This window comes from Nerophis lumbriciformis, linkage group LG07 (assembly GCF_033978685.3).
Source record: "Nerophis lumbriciformis linkage group LG07, RoL_Nlum_v2.1, whole genome shotgun sequence".
Classification (NCBI taxonomy): Eukaryota; Metazoa; Chordata; class Actinopteri; order Syngnathiformes; family Syngnathidae; genus Nerophis; species Nerophis lumbriciformis.
Window position 1 is genome coordinate 20,809,631 of NC_084554.2, and position 16,683 is coordinate 20,826,313.

The following is a 16,683-nucleotide window of genomic DNA, read 5'->3' on the forward strand; positions in this document are numbered from 1 at the left end:
CCCACTTTTATTAATTTCTTATTTTCATTTCAGTGCAATAAAACATATTTAACAACCAAGACATTTAGTCACATTTTGTTTATTGGACAGGCCGGAAACGCACACAGTGTTTTTAAAAGTAACGGAACCTCTACAGCTGCAATGTCTGTTAATTTGCGAACGTCAAGGGGAGTCTGTCAGGGCAGAGAGCGATTCACGTCTGTCGCCCTCTGGCCCACAGAACTGTAGCTGCTACTGCACAAGTGATTCGGTGATTAGCCGACCTGCGCACAGAACTGCTGCTGCAGAAGTGATTCGGTGATTCGCCGACCTGCGCACAGAACTGGTACTGCACAAGTGATTCGGTGATTCGCCGACCTGCGCACAGAACTGCTAATGCACAAGTGATTCGGTGATTTGCCGACCTGCGCACAGAACTGGTACTGCACAAGTGATTCGGTGATTCGCCGACCTGCGCACAGAACTGGTACTGCACAAGTGATTCGGTGATTCGCCGACCTGCGCACAGAACTGCTGCTGCAGAAGTGATTCGGTGATTCGCCGACCTGCACACAGAACTGCTGCTGCAGAAGTGATTCAGGTTCACGTACTGAACTGTGCTGACTGTGGCGCTGTGTCAGTCACTCACTGCCTGGTGTACTGCATGCACAGAGCTGTGTAGGGACTCGCGTTCACCCATGCTGCTTCTCCCACGAATGTCTGCACTGTACTGTACTACGCACGCCCACGCCCCCCCCCCTCCTTTTTTTTGGGGGGGGGGTGATTCGGTGAACGAATTTTTTGAAAGAATAAATTTAAGGAACTGATTCTAGTGATTCAGTACAGTCAAAAGAACTGCCGATCCCATCACTAGCACTGTACTGTACTACGCACGCCCGCCCCCCTCCTTTTTTTTGGGGGGGGGGGGGGGGGGGGGGGGGGGTGATTCGGTGAACGAATCTTTTGAACGAATCAATTTAAGGAACTGATTCTAGTGATTCCGTACAGTCAAAAGAACTGCTGATCCCATCACTAGTTTGCGCCAGACTCGCTGAGAGGAGGAGCTTCAACTGTGTGGAGGAGACTGCATGTTACAGAGCCTTATTGTCTTTTATTTACGTGTACAGACACATCTAGCGTGCTGTCGTCATTAAAAGAGCAACCAGTAGCTGGTTGCAGTTTGAGTCCTTTCTTCACAAAGTAAAATAAAGAACACAACCCAGAACATACAAAGGTTAAAAGATGTACATCTAACGAGACATTAAACTGATAAAGACAATGCACGCCCGTTACACATACTTGCCAACCCTCCCGAATTTTCCGGGAGACTCACGAATTTCAGTGCCTCTCCCGAAAATCTCCCGGGACAACCATTCTCCCGAATTTCTCCCGATTTCCAGCCGGACCTGAGTGAGGACAGCCTGTCGTCACGTCCACTTTTGCTCCATATAAACAGCGTGCCGGCCCAGTCACGTTATAACATCTACGGCTTTTGGAGCTCAGTGCGCAACTGCACACACAACAAGAAGGAGACTATTATATATGTTTCCGTTATCCATAGGTTTATCTATAACCCATAAAGTAGGCAGGTACGGAGCTATTTCTCAGCGTGTGTTTATTCCAGCTGGCACGTTAATACACTGACACACAACATCCGGATTCCCATCATGCATTGCTTCAAAACTACGGCAAGTAGTAATGTCCAAACAAAGATAGTGACAGAGAATAAAACGAGGATGGACAATTCAACCCTAAACTCACTCCTTTACTGCAAATTAAATGTCACCTATGCTCCTGCAAAGGCTGTGCTACTGGCTGCAAAGCATTGCACTTTCAAATACAACAATGAGGAGAGAGGAGTGTTTTGTGTGTGTATATGTGCAAATAAATGAACACAAAAATTCAAGTATTTCTTTTATTTATATATATATATAAAATAAATACTTGAATTTCAGGGCAAATTCAAGTATTTCACATATATATATATATATATATATATATATATATATATATATATATATATATATATATATATATATATATATAAAATAAATACTTGAATTTCAGTGAATTCTAGCTATAAATATACTCCTCTCCCCTTAACCCCCCCAATAACCCCCCCCCCCCCACACATTTTTTTCTCCTTTAGACATCAAGTCAGCTAGTAAAATTGTAGATATGAAATACTTCCAGTCAGTCTTTGAATGTTTGCTGATGAGCACGTGTTACCTGCAACATTTGGGCGGATGTGTTAGCTCTGGCACCCAACATAGCCATGGCTAACGCTGAAGAGATGCTAAATGGCGAGAAGAAGACATTTGCAGACTTGCCCTCCTCACTCAGCTTTTGAAACAAAGCCAAAGAGAAAACCCCGTTGGCTTCGGTTGGAGAGAGTCCTGATGCCATAATGATGTCTGTCTGAAAGAAAATAAACTTCATTCAACACACGTTAAATAATCACTATTATTACCAAGTATTGTCAGAACTGATAACAATACCAACACTTGTACCTGCAATTGTTCAATTGTTACAAATATGAATCTATATTCCCCCTCATCCATTTGGCGCCCACTAGAGAAAGGGCCTTAGGCAATCTCCAATGTGACTCATTTCTAAAAGTGTTGAGATTCTGTTAAAGCATTGCATTTGTTAAATTGCTATATATTGGACTTTAATTGTAATAAAAAAAGCTTTTGGAAATGTGCTAGCTTATTTGACATACAACTATTTTGGAGAATATTATGTTGTGGTCACATGACTGTCACATAATCAGCCCAAACTCTTTGCTGGCTTTGTTTTCAATAGATATAGTAAGAAAAGTTGGATTGTAAAATTAGAAACACTATTAATCATTACACTTGATTTAAAATGATCTATTATGGCAAAAAAACACTTTATACAGTCCCTCAACGATTTTGCTATCATGCCAAATCACTCAAATTCAACCAATCCCTGCAAACTATGCGCATGGACTTTGTCCATTGCCCCCAAATTCGCTGCGAAATTTGGCCGATCTTTAACAATGTGCGACAAAGCGCACGTCAACGTCTATTTAGAACCAATGTGTGTTTCTTGTCTACTGACGTTTAACAATATATCAACTTTTTATTGATCAAACAACACAAATGTCATCCTCCCGCATGTATTGAAATACTAATGCACGTTGTATTTGACTATATATGTAGAAATGAGGAAATTATATCATCACTCATCACTTTTTATCAAGGAGTCTATTGTAAAAACAATTTACAAGCTATTCAATCTGCATAATTGGTTTGTGCATTTACAATGGAGTCAGATAAAAATCCCATTTTACTTGCAGTATAAACAGTGAGCTGGAAAAATTCAGATATCGAAAAAATCTGATTCGGGCCACTTTGGCCTCCAGTGCAAAAGTCATAGACAACAATCCAGGAGAGAAAGACAACATCAAGGCAAGTGCACAGTGCATTTAATTTAATGTGAACAATTTCATTGGTCTGATGTGGCAAGGCTAATTATTGGCGGGAGGTGAAGCTTGTGAACCCGGAAAATCCATAAACTAGGTGCATCTTTATATAAAACGCAGGGTTCAAAGTCTGGGTAAAAAGTAACACCTTATAGACTGGAAATTACGGTATGTCTAAATTCTGTAAAAGCAGAAGAAATTACTGCATAGAATTCTTTCAGGAATTACCAAAAGTGGGTCAAGAAAGGAGAGAGACGTGCAAAGTCTACAGGAAGTCTACAAATTGCTCATCTTCTGAAGTTATAGAGGAGTCAATAACCAAGAGGTTATTGAGGTTTTGTGTAAGAATTACAGATATATCTATTTAATGAGTCACGTTGAAAAGTTCTCTTAACAATTACTAAAAAGAAGACTAAGAACGCAGGTAAAGAGCCAGTGTGGCTTCAGACCAGGTACACATTGGACCAGATTGCAGTCCTGATCCTTGAGAAGAACATGACTTTGACCAAAATATTTGTTTTCTTAACTTAGACAAAACACAAAGAACTGAGAATTAAATTGTGGAAAATGAATGAAGAAACTGGATTAGTAAAGCATTGCTCTATGCTATCAAGGGCAGTTAGTGTACAAGTGTTGCAGCACTGTCTTGGTTAAGGTAGTTCACCAACAATACAGGTGTTTGACCAGGTAAGTGTCCTTTAACCCTTCAGCTCATCCTTTTCCTGTACACAGTCATAATCAAAGTAGAGAAGACTATTAAGTATAAAGCAGAGTGGTTTGGATATACAAGCAATATAAAGCAGTTGTGAGACAGTCTAACAAAACTCCTCATCTTCGAGGACCAACAGGACAGATAATCTAATATACTGTAGCTACAGTAATAATGACAAAATACATGAAGTGAAAGTTTGTCAGCAGCCAGAAGATGACATCACAATCAAACAAAGATCTTCACTTACTTGGCAGTAGGGATGAATACTGAATTCAGTCCTTTTTTATGTAAATTTTTACTGCTGAATTTGTTAGGTCAATTGAAGATTCTAACTTGTCCGTAAGTAAGAATGTGAGTGTGAATAATTGTTTGTCTGTATGTGCTCTGTGATTAACTGGCGACCAGTCTAGGATGTACCACGCCTCTTGTACCAAGTCAGCTAGAATACTCTCCAGGTTACCCGTGACTTAATGAGGATAATTGTTATAGAAAATGGGTGGGTGGATTAATTTAAATTCAACTCAATGCCAAAGACTACTACTTTTTGACTACAGCAACACACTGAGAACAAACTGGAATGAAAGCATACTTGCAAATTATACTTAGAAGTGTACCGCAACTAAACATAACAACTGGACAACACAGTTATTATTATCAGCTCACTGCTAAATGTAACATAAACATATTGTTAACAGTTCACTTTTATTAACATATGAACACACTCAAAAATACCAAAAATTGCTACCACTGATTAACGGTATAGATTCCCAGTAACTCACCACAATGCTACCGAGGATGGCAGACACAAGAGACATTAAGAGAATCTACGATTGCAAACAAAGATAAACTTCAACAGACCAAGAAAACTTTGTGAACAAAAATCAAAGAAATAACTATTAAGCAAGAAAACAAGAACTTTGACAAAAGAAGGCAATGAAAGAACTGGTGAAGACTGACAGGCCAACAAGTCTGCAGAAGAAGTGGAAAGAAGACACATGTTGGACTTACAGGATGAAGAAGTGAAGAAGTGGACGTCTGAATGAAAAGAAAAATCTGCTGTGACTAATTTAATAATGCTGCATTTTACATGCTGACACACCTTTTAGCTTACCTGCAGCGTGAGAAAACACTGATGAATCCTGTCGGTGCAATCACATGCAGACACACACACACATTCCTACAATTGTGCTAGCGGGTGTGGTCTGTATTTTTTTTATTTTTAGTAAGTTTTTTATTCTTCATATAAAAGGTGAAAAACAGCCCAGATAAATACAGTTAGATATTATTTTCATGTTTTCAATCATTCATTTGTATTTCTCAGCGTCTTAAAATTCATACAAGTGGAAAAACCTATATTTATGTTTAATATTTTCCTGTTCTTGGTATTGTTTCTGTTGCGGCGCTCTTTTTTCATTGTTTCCTCTTTCTGTTTTGCTCCCATTTTTTGCCACTTCACTTCTGGCCTGAGCGATGCCTCTCTCCCTCCCCGTCCCTGCTTGCCAATCAGGACATGCCCATCCCTGATTGCCAATCATGGCACTTCTCATGTGTTCCTGTGGAATGAAAAAGGATCATGCAGCTGGACTGTTTGGTATTTCATAAACGACGTTCTGCCTCTCATCCAAGTAGGCTTCATCAGTTCATTGTTGAACCGTTTAAGAAAAACCTTTCTCAACCAGCTATTGCAAGGAATTTAGGGATTTTACCATCTACGGTCCGTAATATCATCAAAGGGTTCAGAGAATCTGGAGAAATCACTGCACGTAAGCAGCTAAGCCCGTGACCTTTGATCCCTCAGGCTGTACTGCATCAACAAGCGACGTCAGTGTGTAAAGGATATCACCACATGGGCTCAGGAACACTTCAGAAACCCACTGTCAGTAACTACAGGTGGTCGCTACATCTGTAAGTGCAAGTTAAAACTTTCCTATGCAAGGCGAAAACCGTTTATCAACAACACCCAGAAACGTTGTCAGCTTTGCTGGGCCTGAGCTCATCTAAGATGGACAAAGTGGAAAAGTGTTCTGTGGTCTTACGAGTCCACATTTCAAATTGTTTTTGGAAACTGTGGACGTCATGTCCTCCGGACCAAAGAGGATTAGAACCATTCGAATTGTGATAGGCGCAAAGTTGAAAAGCCAGCATCTGTGATGGTATGGGGGTGTATTAGTGCCCAAGACATGGGTAACTTACACATCTGTGAAGGCACCATTAATGCTGAAAGGTACATCCAGGTTTTGGAGCAACATATGTTGCCATTCAAGCAACGTTACCATGGACGCCCCTGCTTATTTCAGCAAGACAATGCCAAGCCACATGTTACATCAACGTGGCTTCATAGTAAAAGAGTGCAGGTACTAGACTGGCCTGCCTGTAGTCCAGACCTGTCTCCCATTGAAAATTTGTGGCGCATTATGAAGCCTAAAATACCACAACGGAGACCCCCGGACTGTTGAACAACTTAAGCTGTACATCAAGTAAGAATGGGAAAGAATTCCACCTAAGAAGCTTAAAAAATGTGTCTCCTCAGTTCCCAAATGTTTACTGAGTGTTGTTAAAAGGAAAGGCCATGTAACACAGTGGTGAACATGCCATTTCCCAACTACTTTGGCACATGTTACAGCCATGAAATTCTAAGTTAATTATTATTTGCAAAAAAAAAATAAAGTTTATGAGTTTGAACATCAAATATCTTGTCTTTGTAGTGCATTCAATTGAATATGGTTTGAAAAGGATTTGCAAATCATTGTATTCCGTTTATATTTACATATAACACAATTTCCCAACTCATATGGAAACAGTGTTTGTAGTTGGGTTCAGGAGTTCCAGAAAAGTGCTCTTTCCAACGCCCTATGACTTCCTCACTTGAAGTCAGCAGAGTCCCATCCTTGCCGTACACAGCTTGGATGGTTCCCTGCTTCCACCTCCTGAGGTGCCGCATGGCCTTCCAGAACAGCTTTGGTGCCGCCCGATAGTCCTTCTCCATGGATTCCCCGAACTTCTCCCACACCCTCTGCTTAGCGTCGTCCACAGCCACGGCCGCTCTCCTTCGGGTCTGTCGGTACCTTGCAACTGCCTCCGGAGTCCCCTGGGATAACATACCCCGGTACTCCTTCTTCAGTCGGACAGCTTCCCTGACCACCGCTGTCCACCAGGGTGTTCGAGGGTTACCGCCCCTTGAGGCACCTAAGACCTTCTGGCCACAGCTCGCAGCTGCAGATTTAGCAATAGAGGCTTTGAACATTGCCCATTCCTGTTCAATATCACCAACCTCCACAAGGATGGCAGAGAAGTCCCGCCGGAGGTGGGAGTTGAAGTCCTTCCGGACAGAGGACTCCTCCAAACGTTCCCAGTTCACCCGCACTACACGCTTGGGTTTGCCAGGTCTGTCCAGAGGTTTCCCCCACCATCTGACCCAACTCACCACCAGATGGTGATCAGTTGACAGTTCAGCCCCTCTCTTCACCTGAGTGTCCAAAACATACAGCCTCAGATCAACTGATACGATTACAAAATCGATCATTGATCTTTGGCCTGGCGTGCTCTGGTACCAGGTACACCTATGAGCATCCTTATGCTTCAACATGGTGTTTATTGTCGCAAGTCCATGACTAGCACAGAAGTCCAATAACAATCCACCACTCAGGGAGACCGTTCCTCCCAATCACGCAAGTCCAAGTATCACTGTCATTGCCCACGTGCACGTTGAAGTCCCCCAGCAAGACTATGGAATCCCCTGCAAGGTATCCAACGTACGCACAAACAACAGTCCGAGTTTCCCCCCCTCCAACCCTAAGGCGAAGGGAGGCGACCCTCTTGTCCACTGGGGTGAACTCCAACGTACAGACACTCAGCCGGGGACTCGTGAGTATCCCCACACCCGCCTGGGCCCTCACACCCTGAGCAACTCCAGAAATTTGCGTCCATCCCTTGTCCAGGAGTGTGGTTTCAGAGCCCTTGCTTTGCGTAGAGGTAAGCCCCACCAGATCCAACCGGTAGCGCTCCACCTCTCGCACAAGCTCAGGCTCCTTCCCAAACCAGCGGAGAGACGTTCCACGTCCCGAAAGTCAGCCTTTGCTGCCCCAAATTGGTCCGTCTGGAGCCTCCACTTTCACTGCCATCCACTTGGCAGCGCACCCGACCCCACTGGTTCCGACCGCGGGAGGAGGGCCCCGGGCTTCATCCGGGCCGGGTAACGCATCTTCTCTTCGTTTCTTTCAAAGGGGGGGTATCGTAACCCTGATGGGGGGGAGGGGGGGTGGGGCATTCGGGTGCTACACCTTGCCCAAGGGTGACCCTGCATCTATTAAGTTAAATTATTTATTTTTTGAATTATCATGAAAATATGTTTTGATATATTTCAAGTTAATTTATTGAATGAGAAAGCGTCATTTACATTCTGTGTCATTTAAAGCACCTGTGAGGAGAGCATATAGGGGCGCACAGGTGAAATCGATTGGACAAAAAATGTTGGGTTGAGAGACTGGCGGTGAAAACAGTTTTGGACCACTTCTACACTTGAAACTTAGTTTTGTTTATAGCTTAGTATGCAGTTAAAGTTGTTTTTGTTAACCTTGGATAGAGTGTTGGAAAGAAGACCTTTTTGCAAATAAAGCAAGGCGTGTAAGGCACCATGTTGGTTGTAATCCAAGTTTGTCTTTTGACAGATTTAGGTTTTAGAGTAAAATTTCCTATGGGTTAGTATTGGTTATTGTGCCCTAATGGGACTCTCGACTTTTACATTGTCACATATAACATATCGCCGATGCAGGATCATTGTAACATCAATTCTGCTGAGGCATAAAACCAGGCCCCCCCTCAGTGGGTATGCAATACTGTCGAAGTTCATTTCAAGCAAGTTTTCACAGAGAACTGGTTAAGGGAGGGGTATCCTGAGATTGTCATTATTTGGCCCGTCATTCCCACTCAGGGTTCAAACTCTGGCGTGTGGATGCCACTCTGGCTACAACAATGCCAACCAATGAGAGGCAACAGCTACAGTCAAGGGGCAGAGGTACCCAATGAGAGCTAAGGGGCATGGTGACTATCTTTTTTTTCAGTATTTTTTTTCTACCAAATCACACACACACACACACACACACACACACACACACACACACACACACACACACACACACACACACACCACCCTGCCCCTTGGCTCTTATTGGCCACCTCTGCCCCTTGACTATCACTGTTGCATCTCATTGGTTGGCATTGTTGTAGCCGGAGTCCATTGCACCCACACACCAGCGTTAGAACCATGAGTGGGAACGAAGGGCCAAATAATGATCCTCTCAGGATACCAGATCTCTGTGGTATCTGTCTATATCCATCAATTTATCTTTTGTCTACAGGTGGTTCCTCTAGGAGTGAGTGAGTGTGCATGCACGTGATGGTCAGATGAAGCCTCATGAGGCATTGAACACTTGAGCCACTTGGTTCCATAATTCCCAAAGCTACAATGCATGCTTTTTCACAAGACTCCACCTGCTGGTCCAATGTATAATTACAAACAGCTGTATCTTAGCCTCATAATGTGGAACGCATTGAAATGTTGCGACTATTATGGCTCTTGGAAATGACAATGAATCACAATAAATGTTTGACAAAATGGTTTTGCTAGGTAAATCAACAAAGTATAATACAATATGTTTTATGTGTTATATATGTATATATATATATTGTGTGTTTGAAATTTACCAACCTGGTAGAGTCATATGATATGTTATATTATATTATTATATGATTATATAACCTATCAGTATATATTATATACTGTATACATAATATGTAAATATTACATATGTTATATTTTATATTGCTACGATGGTATATTTTTAATCTACTTTATACCTTTTGTTTTCGCCCTGTTTTTGTGCCCTTGTGGACACGATCCTTTCCATCATTACCCTATCCATCCTTTGTCACTGAGCTACTGTGTGGAACAATTTACCTTGTGGATCAATAAAATTTGTCTATGTCTAAGTCTAAGTATAATATTTTTCTGTCACCTTGAAGAAATGGCTTAAAGAGGAAGATGACAATATAATGTAACATACACAATGATGTATAGAACAGAGGAGATTTAGTTAATTTTTATTTTTTGTCTTTTTTTTTATTAAATTTTTTTTGACAACATTTTTCCATCATCCAGCTATTGATTTTTGGTAGCTGGTTAAAAAAATACAGAATGCGTTACTTTATTAAATGTAATGTTTACAGCGATCAACACATTTGAGAACTGACATTGCCGAGAATCGAACCCACGTCTTGTGGAATAAAAGGTGGATCCGCGAATCATCGTACTACCAAAATTCTGATGACGTCATCAATACAAGGTATTAATTAAATATTTGTTAAATGAAATCAAGTTTGTCGTTTGGATTCAGTTTGTCGTCCTTTGATTCTAGCGGCATTTTAAAAATTATCTTTATCCTCCATCCATATTCCGAACAGACCACAAGTTTCAAAAGCACACATTTTCAATGGATCTTGGGCGGTTTATGAGTTGTCTAATCTCCGGGAAAATCTGAACCGCGTCTCGAAACAGTCACGTGGTACCAGCGGGCAGCTAGGCTGAACCGCGTCCTGAAGCAGTCACATGGTACAACTTGGACTACAACCAACATGGTGCCTTACACGATAAAAACTACAAAGTTAAAATGGCTGCCAAATATGACGCAAACTACTGGACTACAACCAAGATGGCGGGTTTATTAGTAAAAACTACAACATTAAAATGGCGGCCGGATATGACATATATGTGAGGAACTCGCATGACTGCGGTAGTTCTGACCCCAAGATGCAGGAAACAGCAGGACGACGTGCAGGTAAGAGTCTTTTATTGTATTCAAAAAAGGAGGACCAGTCATGCATGCAGCAAAAGGTCCTTAACATAATTAATCTTCGAGCCCTAACACACAGGCGAGGCAGGCATAAATAGCAGCCTGATTGGCAACTGTGTGCCATGTGTGCCAGGCTACCAATCAGGGACAGAGGAGAGAAACGAGTGCTCAGGGAGACATGCAGGAAGTGGAACAAAATTAAGAGTGCTGACAGGAATAAACACTAACTAAGGAAACATAACCAGACATGAAGTGACAGTTTGTCACAGTACCCCCAAACCCCTAAAGGACAGATTCCAGATGTCCCCAGAAAAAAAACAGAACAAGTTCAAAAGTCACGGGAAGGCGGAGGAAAGACTTGGTGGTGAGTCGCCAGGCCAAGTGTCCCCGAAATTCACTGGGCGCGAGTCAGGTGGCGGCGGCGAGTCAAACGCTGCTGCAGCAGGCGAGGCGGGCGACCACGGAACGGCCACATCAGTGGCCGACAAGGAGGCGGACGCAAGTGGTAACGGCACACCAGCATCTTGGTTGTAGTCCAGAAGTATGCAAGTCCGGACAGGACGCCAGGATGGACAGCGCTGTGGGCTCCAAAGGACCATCATGGGACTAGCAGGAAGAGGCGTCAAAGGTCACACTGGAAGAGCAGGGACCAGAGTATCCTCTGCAGGGACCAAAGTATTCTCTGCCTGCTGTGCCGGCGTAGCACAGCAGGCAGAGGAGGTTGAGCAGAGCGGAGCGCTGGGGCCGTCGGCAGAGCCGGGGGGAGAAAGAGTGAGCCTGCCCAAGGTTGAGACCACACAAACTTGGCCTTCATGTCCTCCAGCAAATGTGCGGTCCAGAACGTCGGCCCCACGTCACCAACAGGGGTTCCCGCGAGGTCACTTTCTGGCTTGAGGATTCTGTGAGGAACTAGCATGGCTGCGGTAATTGTGAGCCCAAGATGCAGGAAACAGCAGGACGATGTGCAGGTAAGAGTATTTTATTGTACTCCAAATAGGAGGAGCAGTCATGCATGCAGCAAAAAGTCCTTAACATAATTCATCCTCGAGCCCTGACGATCAGGCGAGGCAGGCATAAATAGCAGGCTGATTGGAAACTGCAACCAGGTGTGCCAGGCTGCCAATCAGGGACAGGTGAGGGAAACGAGCGCTCAGGGAGACATGCAGGAAGTGGAACAAAAATAAGAGCGCTGACAGGAAATAAACACCACCTAAGGAAACATAAACAGACATGAAGTGACAGATTGTCACAGTGTATATCCTATTTCTGGTTTAGGCTACGCCCTATGAGTGTGAAGTCATCCCCCCCTTCCCTCCCCAAATAGGTACTACGTAGAAGTCACGGCCACTTCCTGGGGGGTCATAACCCACCGGCCCACCCTCACTTCCGGGGGTCATAAATCATTCTATCGCCGCAGCCTCCGCTGACCCCTTTTTCGGTCATACATTATTTTTCTGGCATTATCATGTTTTCAATAAGGTTCAAAATGTTTATCAGGATTCTACTTCCTTGTACTTTGTAAAAATTTTGAGTTTGAATAGTTTCTTAAACTGCATCATTTAGTACATTGTTTGTCTTTTTTGCTTAATCCATTCCATAATTTAATTCCACATACTGATATACTAAATGTCTTAAGTGATGTATGTGCATACAAATGTTTTAAGTTAAATTTTTCTCTTAGGTTACATTTCTCCTCTTTTGTTGAGATGAATTGTTGTACATTTTTGGAAAGCAGGTAATAGTTTGCTTTGTGCATAATTTTAGCTGTTTGCAAATGCACCAAATCATTGAATGTTAATATTTCTTATTCAATAAATTAGGGTTTGAGTGTTCTTTCTGTACATCCAAAGTTATGTTTTTTTCTTTTTTAAACATTGGTTTACTATCAAACATAGCTCAATTGTGCGGTTTTCCCCAACAAGTAAAATAATAATAATACTAATAAAATAAAAATAGAAAAAATAATTGTTATAATAAATATTGTAAGAAACCACAGACAGAAGTCAACATAAAACCACAGACAGCTGCATTCCTCAATGACCTTAGAGAGATATAGCAACCCACAAGCACACAAAAGGTTCATCAACCACCCACATAACAATTGTCATTTAATCAGGGTTAATTTGGAGATTCATTTATCCAACATATCTCAGAAAAGCACCATACAGTTCTTGAAACTTTGCAGAACAACCGTTCGATGTCAGCCTAATCTTATCCAGTTTGACAAAATACAGAACATTTTTAATCCAGTGAAAATGTATTATACAATTGCTGGAAAGAGACAAAGGTGTTGTCAATGTATACATCTTTAATGGTGTTGATCTCCTGACTTGACCACCTTAAGAAGGCACTATCTATAACAGAGGGGGGAAAGCATGATTAGCAGTGATGGGGTCAAGACTGGAATTAGTCTTTAAAAACAAATTGTCACGATCCATTACCTGGGTCTTGGTGTGATTTATGTTTAGTAGCTTTTTTCCTATATTTTAGTCTGTTTCCTGGCTGTACCCTCTTTCCTTTAGTTTACTGTTGGTTTCCACGGACACTAATTCTCCACACCTGCCCTTGTTTAGTAATTAGTGTTCCCACAAGCTGTTTTGGTTAATCACTCCCCTTTATAGTTTTCAGTCACCCAGCACAAGTTGCTGGGTCAATGCTCGCTCTTGGCGACACTTGCGTTTCATCCTGTTTTCACAATGCTTAAGTGTTTTTTTTCCATACTTTAGAATTCCTCGCTGTTCACCCTTGGTGACAATTTTATTTTTTGCTTCACGCTTGTTTAGTGTCTGAGTTTTTTTGTATTTTTTGTCCTGCCTTAAATAATTAAAGCACAATCCTATATACATGCTGCTCCAGCTTGTCTTTCTGCCTTGGAGGGAACACAACCATCGCAGCCATGCATTCCAAATGTGACACAAATTGCGCTTGAACGGAATCCAAATCCTAATTGAAGCTTTTACAATTTGATTTTTCTTGAAAGAAAAAGTAGACGAGTGAATGAGAGAGTGAGCCAGCGCTCTAGGAGATACCGGTTTAGCCCCGTTTACGGATAAGGTTATCCAGGGTAAATCCTACCTAGCCTTATCCGTGTCCACACACAACAATGCCACCGTTTAAGACCCCCGCCACCCTCCGTCCGCCGAAGCAACGCTACCTAGTACGCATGCGCGGAAAAAAAAAAAAATCCACCTGAGCATCCATCTGCTCTAAGCTCTCCAATAGATGATTTGAATTCACTGTGAAGTTGTTATGTAAAAAAGCTATATTGTAAATAGTTTGCTTTGCATTTTACATTTGTTTTCTGTGTTTTGTGTGCAAGTTTTTAAATTAAAATGTATATCCTTTGAATATCCAATGTTTTGGTATTTCAATTAACTAAAATCCAGTGTACTGTGGGCCCTATTGTAGTGAATCACAACTGAGCCATAATACATGAATCAAATCTTTAATCGACATGAGAAAGTAGACAATGCAATAAAAACATTTTACAACAATTAATCTAGGGATCTAAATATCTGGTCAGGACACTCCTCACTCTTTTGCCTTCACCTTCATTTTCCATTTTTGCAATCTAGCCTGTGCTTGGAAGCTGAAAATGGCGGTCGTACTCCAAGGCGGCAACCACGGACTGCTTGTTAAGTGGCTCCTTCATGGCTTCACAGTAGTTATGGAGTACAAAACTAGCATTACACAATGAATGTTAGGTCAGTCTGGTTAATGTCCATGGGGCGGCGCAGTGAACCAAAGCGTGCATTCAGTCGTCCAAACGCACACTCGATGACCATGCAAGCCATAAAGCTATATTTGTAATCACACACTGCCTGTATTGCATCCACGGGAGGAAGGGATGAAGTTTTTCGGTAAGTAGAATCACAGCTGACCTGGACATTTGAAAGTTCTCTTGCTGTCTAAGGTGTGTTGTATCCGAAATAGCTGCAATCGTCCGTTGCCTTCTCTTAAGGTATTCATGCGCCTGTACATGTACAAGAATGAGAAACACAGGCATGTCTGGATGATCCGCCTCCATTTTTGTTATGTTATGGCGCGTTCTTTCTGATGTCACTTTCTGTGTAGGGCGCGGTCTTTCTGGCGTCACTTCCTGTGTGGGCGCGATCTTTCTGGCTTCACTTCCTCTCCGAACTCAGTTTGTAAACGATCAATGAGTCCATACAAAGCTAAGAGCCGGAGATTCAAGAAATACACGCCGCACTTATCCGTGTAAAAATTTGTCCGGAGGGGGACCTTAAACGATGGTTCAGTGTGGCTGATACGGGGCTTAGGCTAAATAATTATTCGTTTAAGGGGTTAAACGACTTAGTGTAGACATGACCTTAGTTTAGTTTGCCTCCATAACCAACCACAGCGGGGGAAGATCAAATGCTTCATATTGCAGCCAATATTTAAGAATTCTAATGTTGGTGGCCCAGTAATAAAATCTAAAGTACGATGGTGCTAATCCTCCCGACGATTTGAGTCTTTAGAAGCACTGTTTATGTAACCTGTGAGTCTTCCTATTCCAAATGAAGTTTAGAATTTGACTATCAAATTTACGAAAGAAGGACTAATGGGAAAAAAGTGGTTTGCTTTGGAACAGATAGGGAAATCGCAGAACCACATTCATTTTAAAGGGGTTGACACGGGCCACCGTAGATTAAATTAAGTAAAGACTAGCGGTCAAAGTCTTCCTGGATTTTGGACAACAGTGGAGCAAAGTTGGCTTTATAAAGCTCTGCAAGAGTTTGTGTACCTGGACACTCAAGTATGTGAAACTTTGTGAGGCAATTTTAAAGGGAAAAATGTGCAGAGGATATTTCTTAGCAGCATAATTTATAGTAAAAATTTCACTTTTAGCCAAGTTCAATTTGTAACCAGACACATGACCAAAAGCTTAAAGAGTACTCGGTGCAGCCAAGACTGATACAGAGAGTCTGTGACACATAAGCATATGCATAGAGAGAGACTTTCACCTGCACATTGTGCCTGCAAATACCTGTAATAAGCAGATTGGCACAAAGCTCAATGGCAAAAGCAAAAAGCAATGGGCTGAGAGGACATCCCATTGCGTCCAACGATCAAGGAAAAAGTGTTGGGATTAAATATTATTTGGCCACTGGGGATGAATAGAGAAGTTTAACCCACAAAATAAACTATTACCGAAGCCGAATCTCTCCAGGACATAAAATAGAAAGTTCCACTCCACCCTGTCAAAAAAGCCTTTTCCACATTCAGTGATATCACTGCCTCTTAGGTGTTTGAAGCAAGCGCACAATATATTGAAAAGACGTCGAAGATTAGAGAAGAAGTGCCTATTTCGAATGAAACCGGTTTGATCTGCATTGATAATAGAAGGAAGATAAGTGTCAAGACATAAAGCTAGTAGTTCAGACAATAATTTGAAATTCACATTCAACAGGCAAAGTGCACTTTACTTTTTTCCAAGAGGAGTGAATTTGACGCTTGGTTAAGCGTTTGTGGGAGCTGGCCAGATTTAAATGACTCATTGTACATATTCAATGATAAACGGGCAAGCTTATGCCAGAACTTTTTTTTTTAATTTGGAAGGGTAACCATCCGGCCCGAGATTTACCGTTTGGTAGTGATAATGCTGCAACATTCACTCCTGGAGTAGTGAGTGACTGTTCTCTCCAATTCCATAGCAGCAGACTGATAAACTAAGGGGATTATTAAAAACGCCA

General features: G+C 42.0%; 1 protein-coding gene across 6 annotated transcripts in view; it reads right to left on the reverse strand.

Moving 5' to 3' along the window:
* LOC133609765 (leukocyte elastase inhibitor-like) overlaps positions 1–16,683 on the reverse strand; it is a 43,108-nt gene that overhangs the window by 23,724 nt on the left and 2,701 nt on the right. For 2 of the 6 annotated variants that reach the window (XM_061965670.1, XM_061965669.1), the window contains exon 5: positions 2,209–2,397. In XM_061965670.1, coding sequence (XP_061821654.1) covers positions 2,209–2,397 — 189 coding nt within the window. Of the gene's footprint in view, positions 1–2,208; positions 2,398–4,386; positions 4,535–5,147; positions 5,275–16,683 lie in introns of those variants that run through there. The other 4 variants (XM_061965674.1, XM_061965673.1, XM_061965671.1 and 1 more) reach the window with 4 other exon arrangements.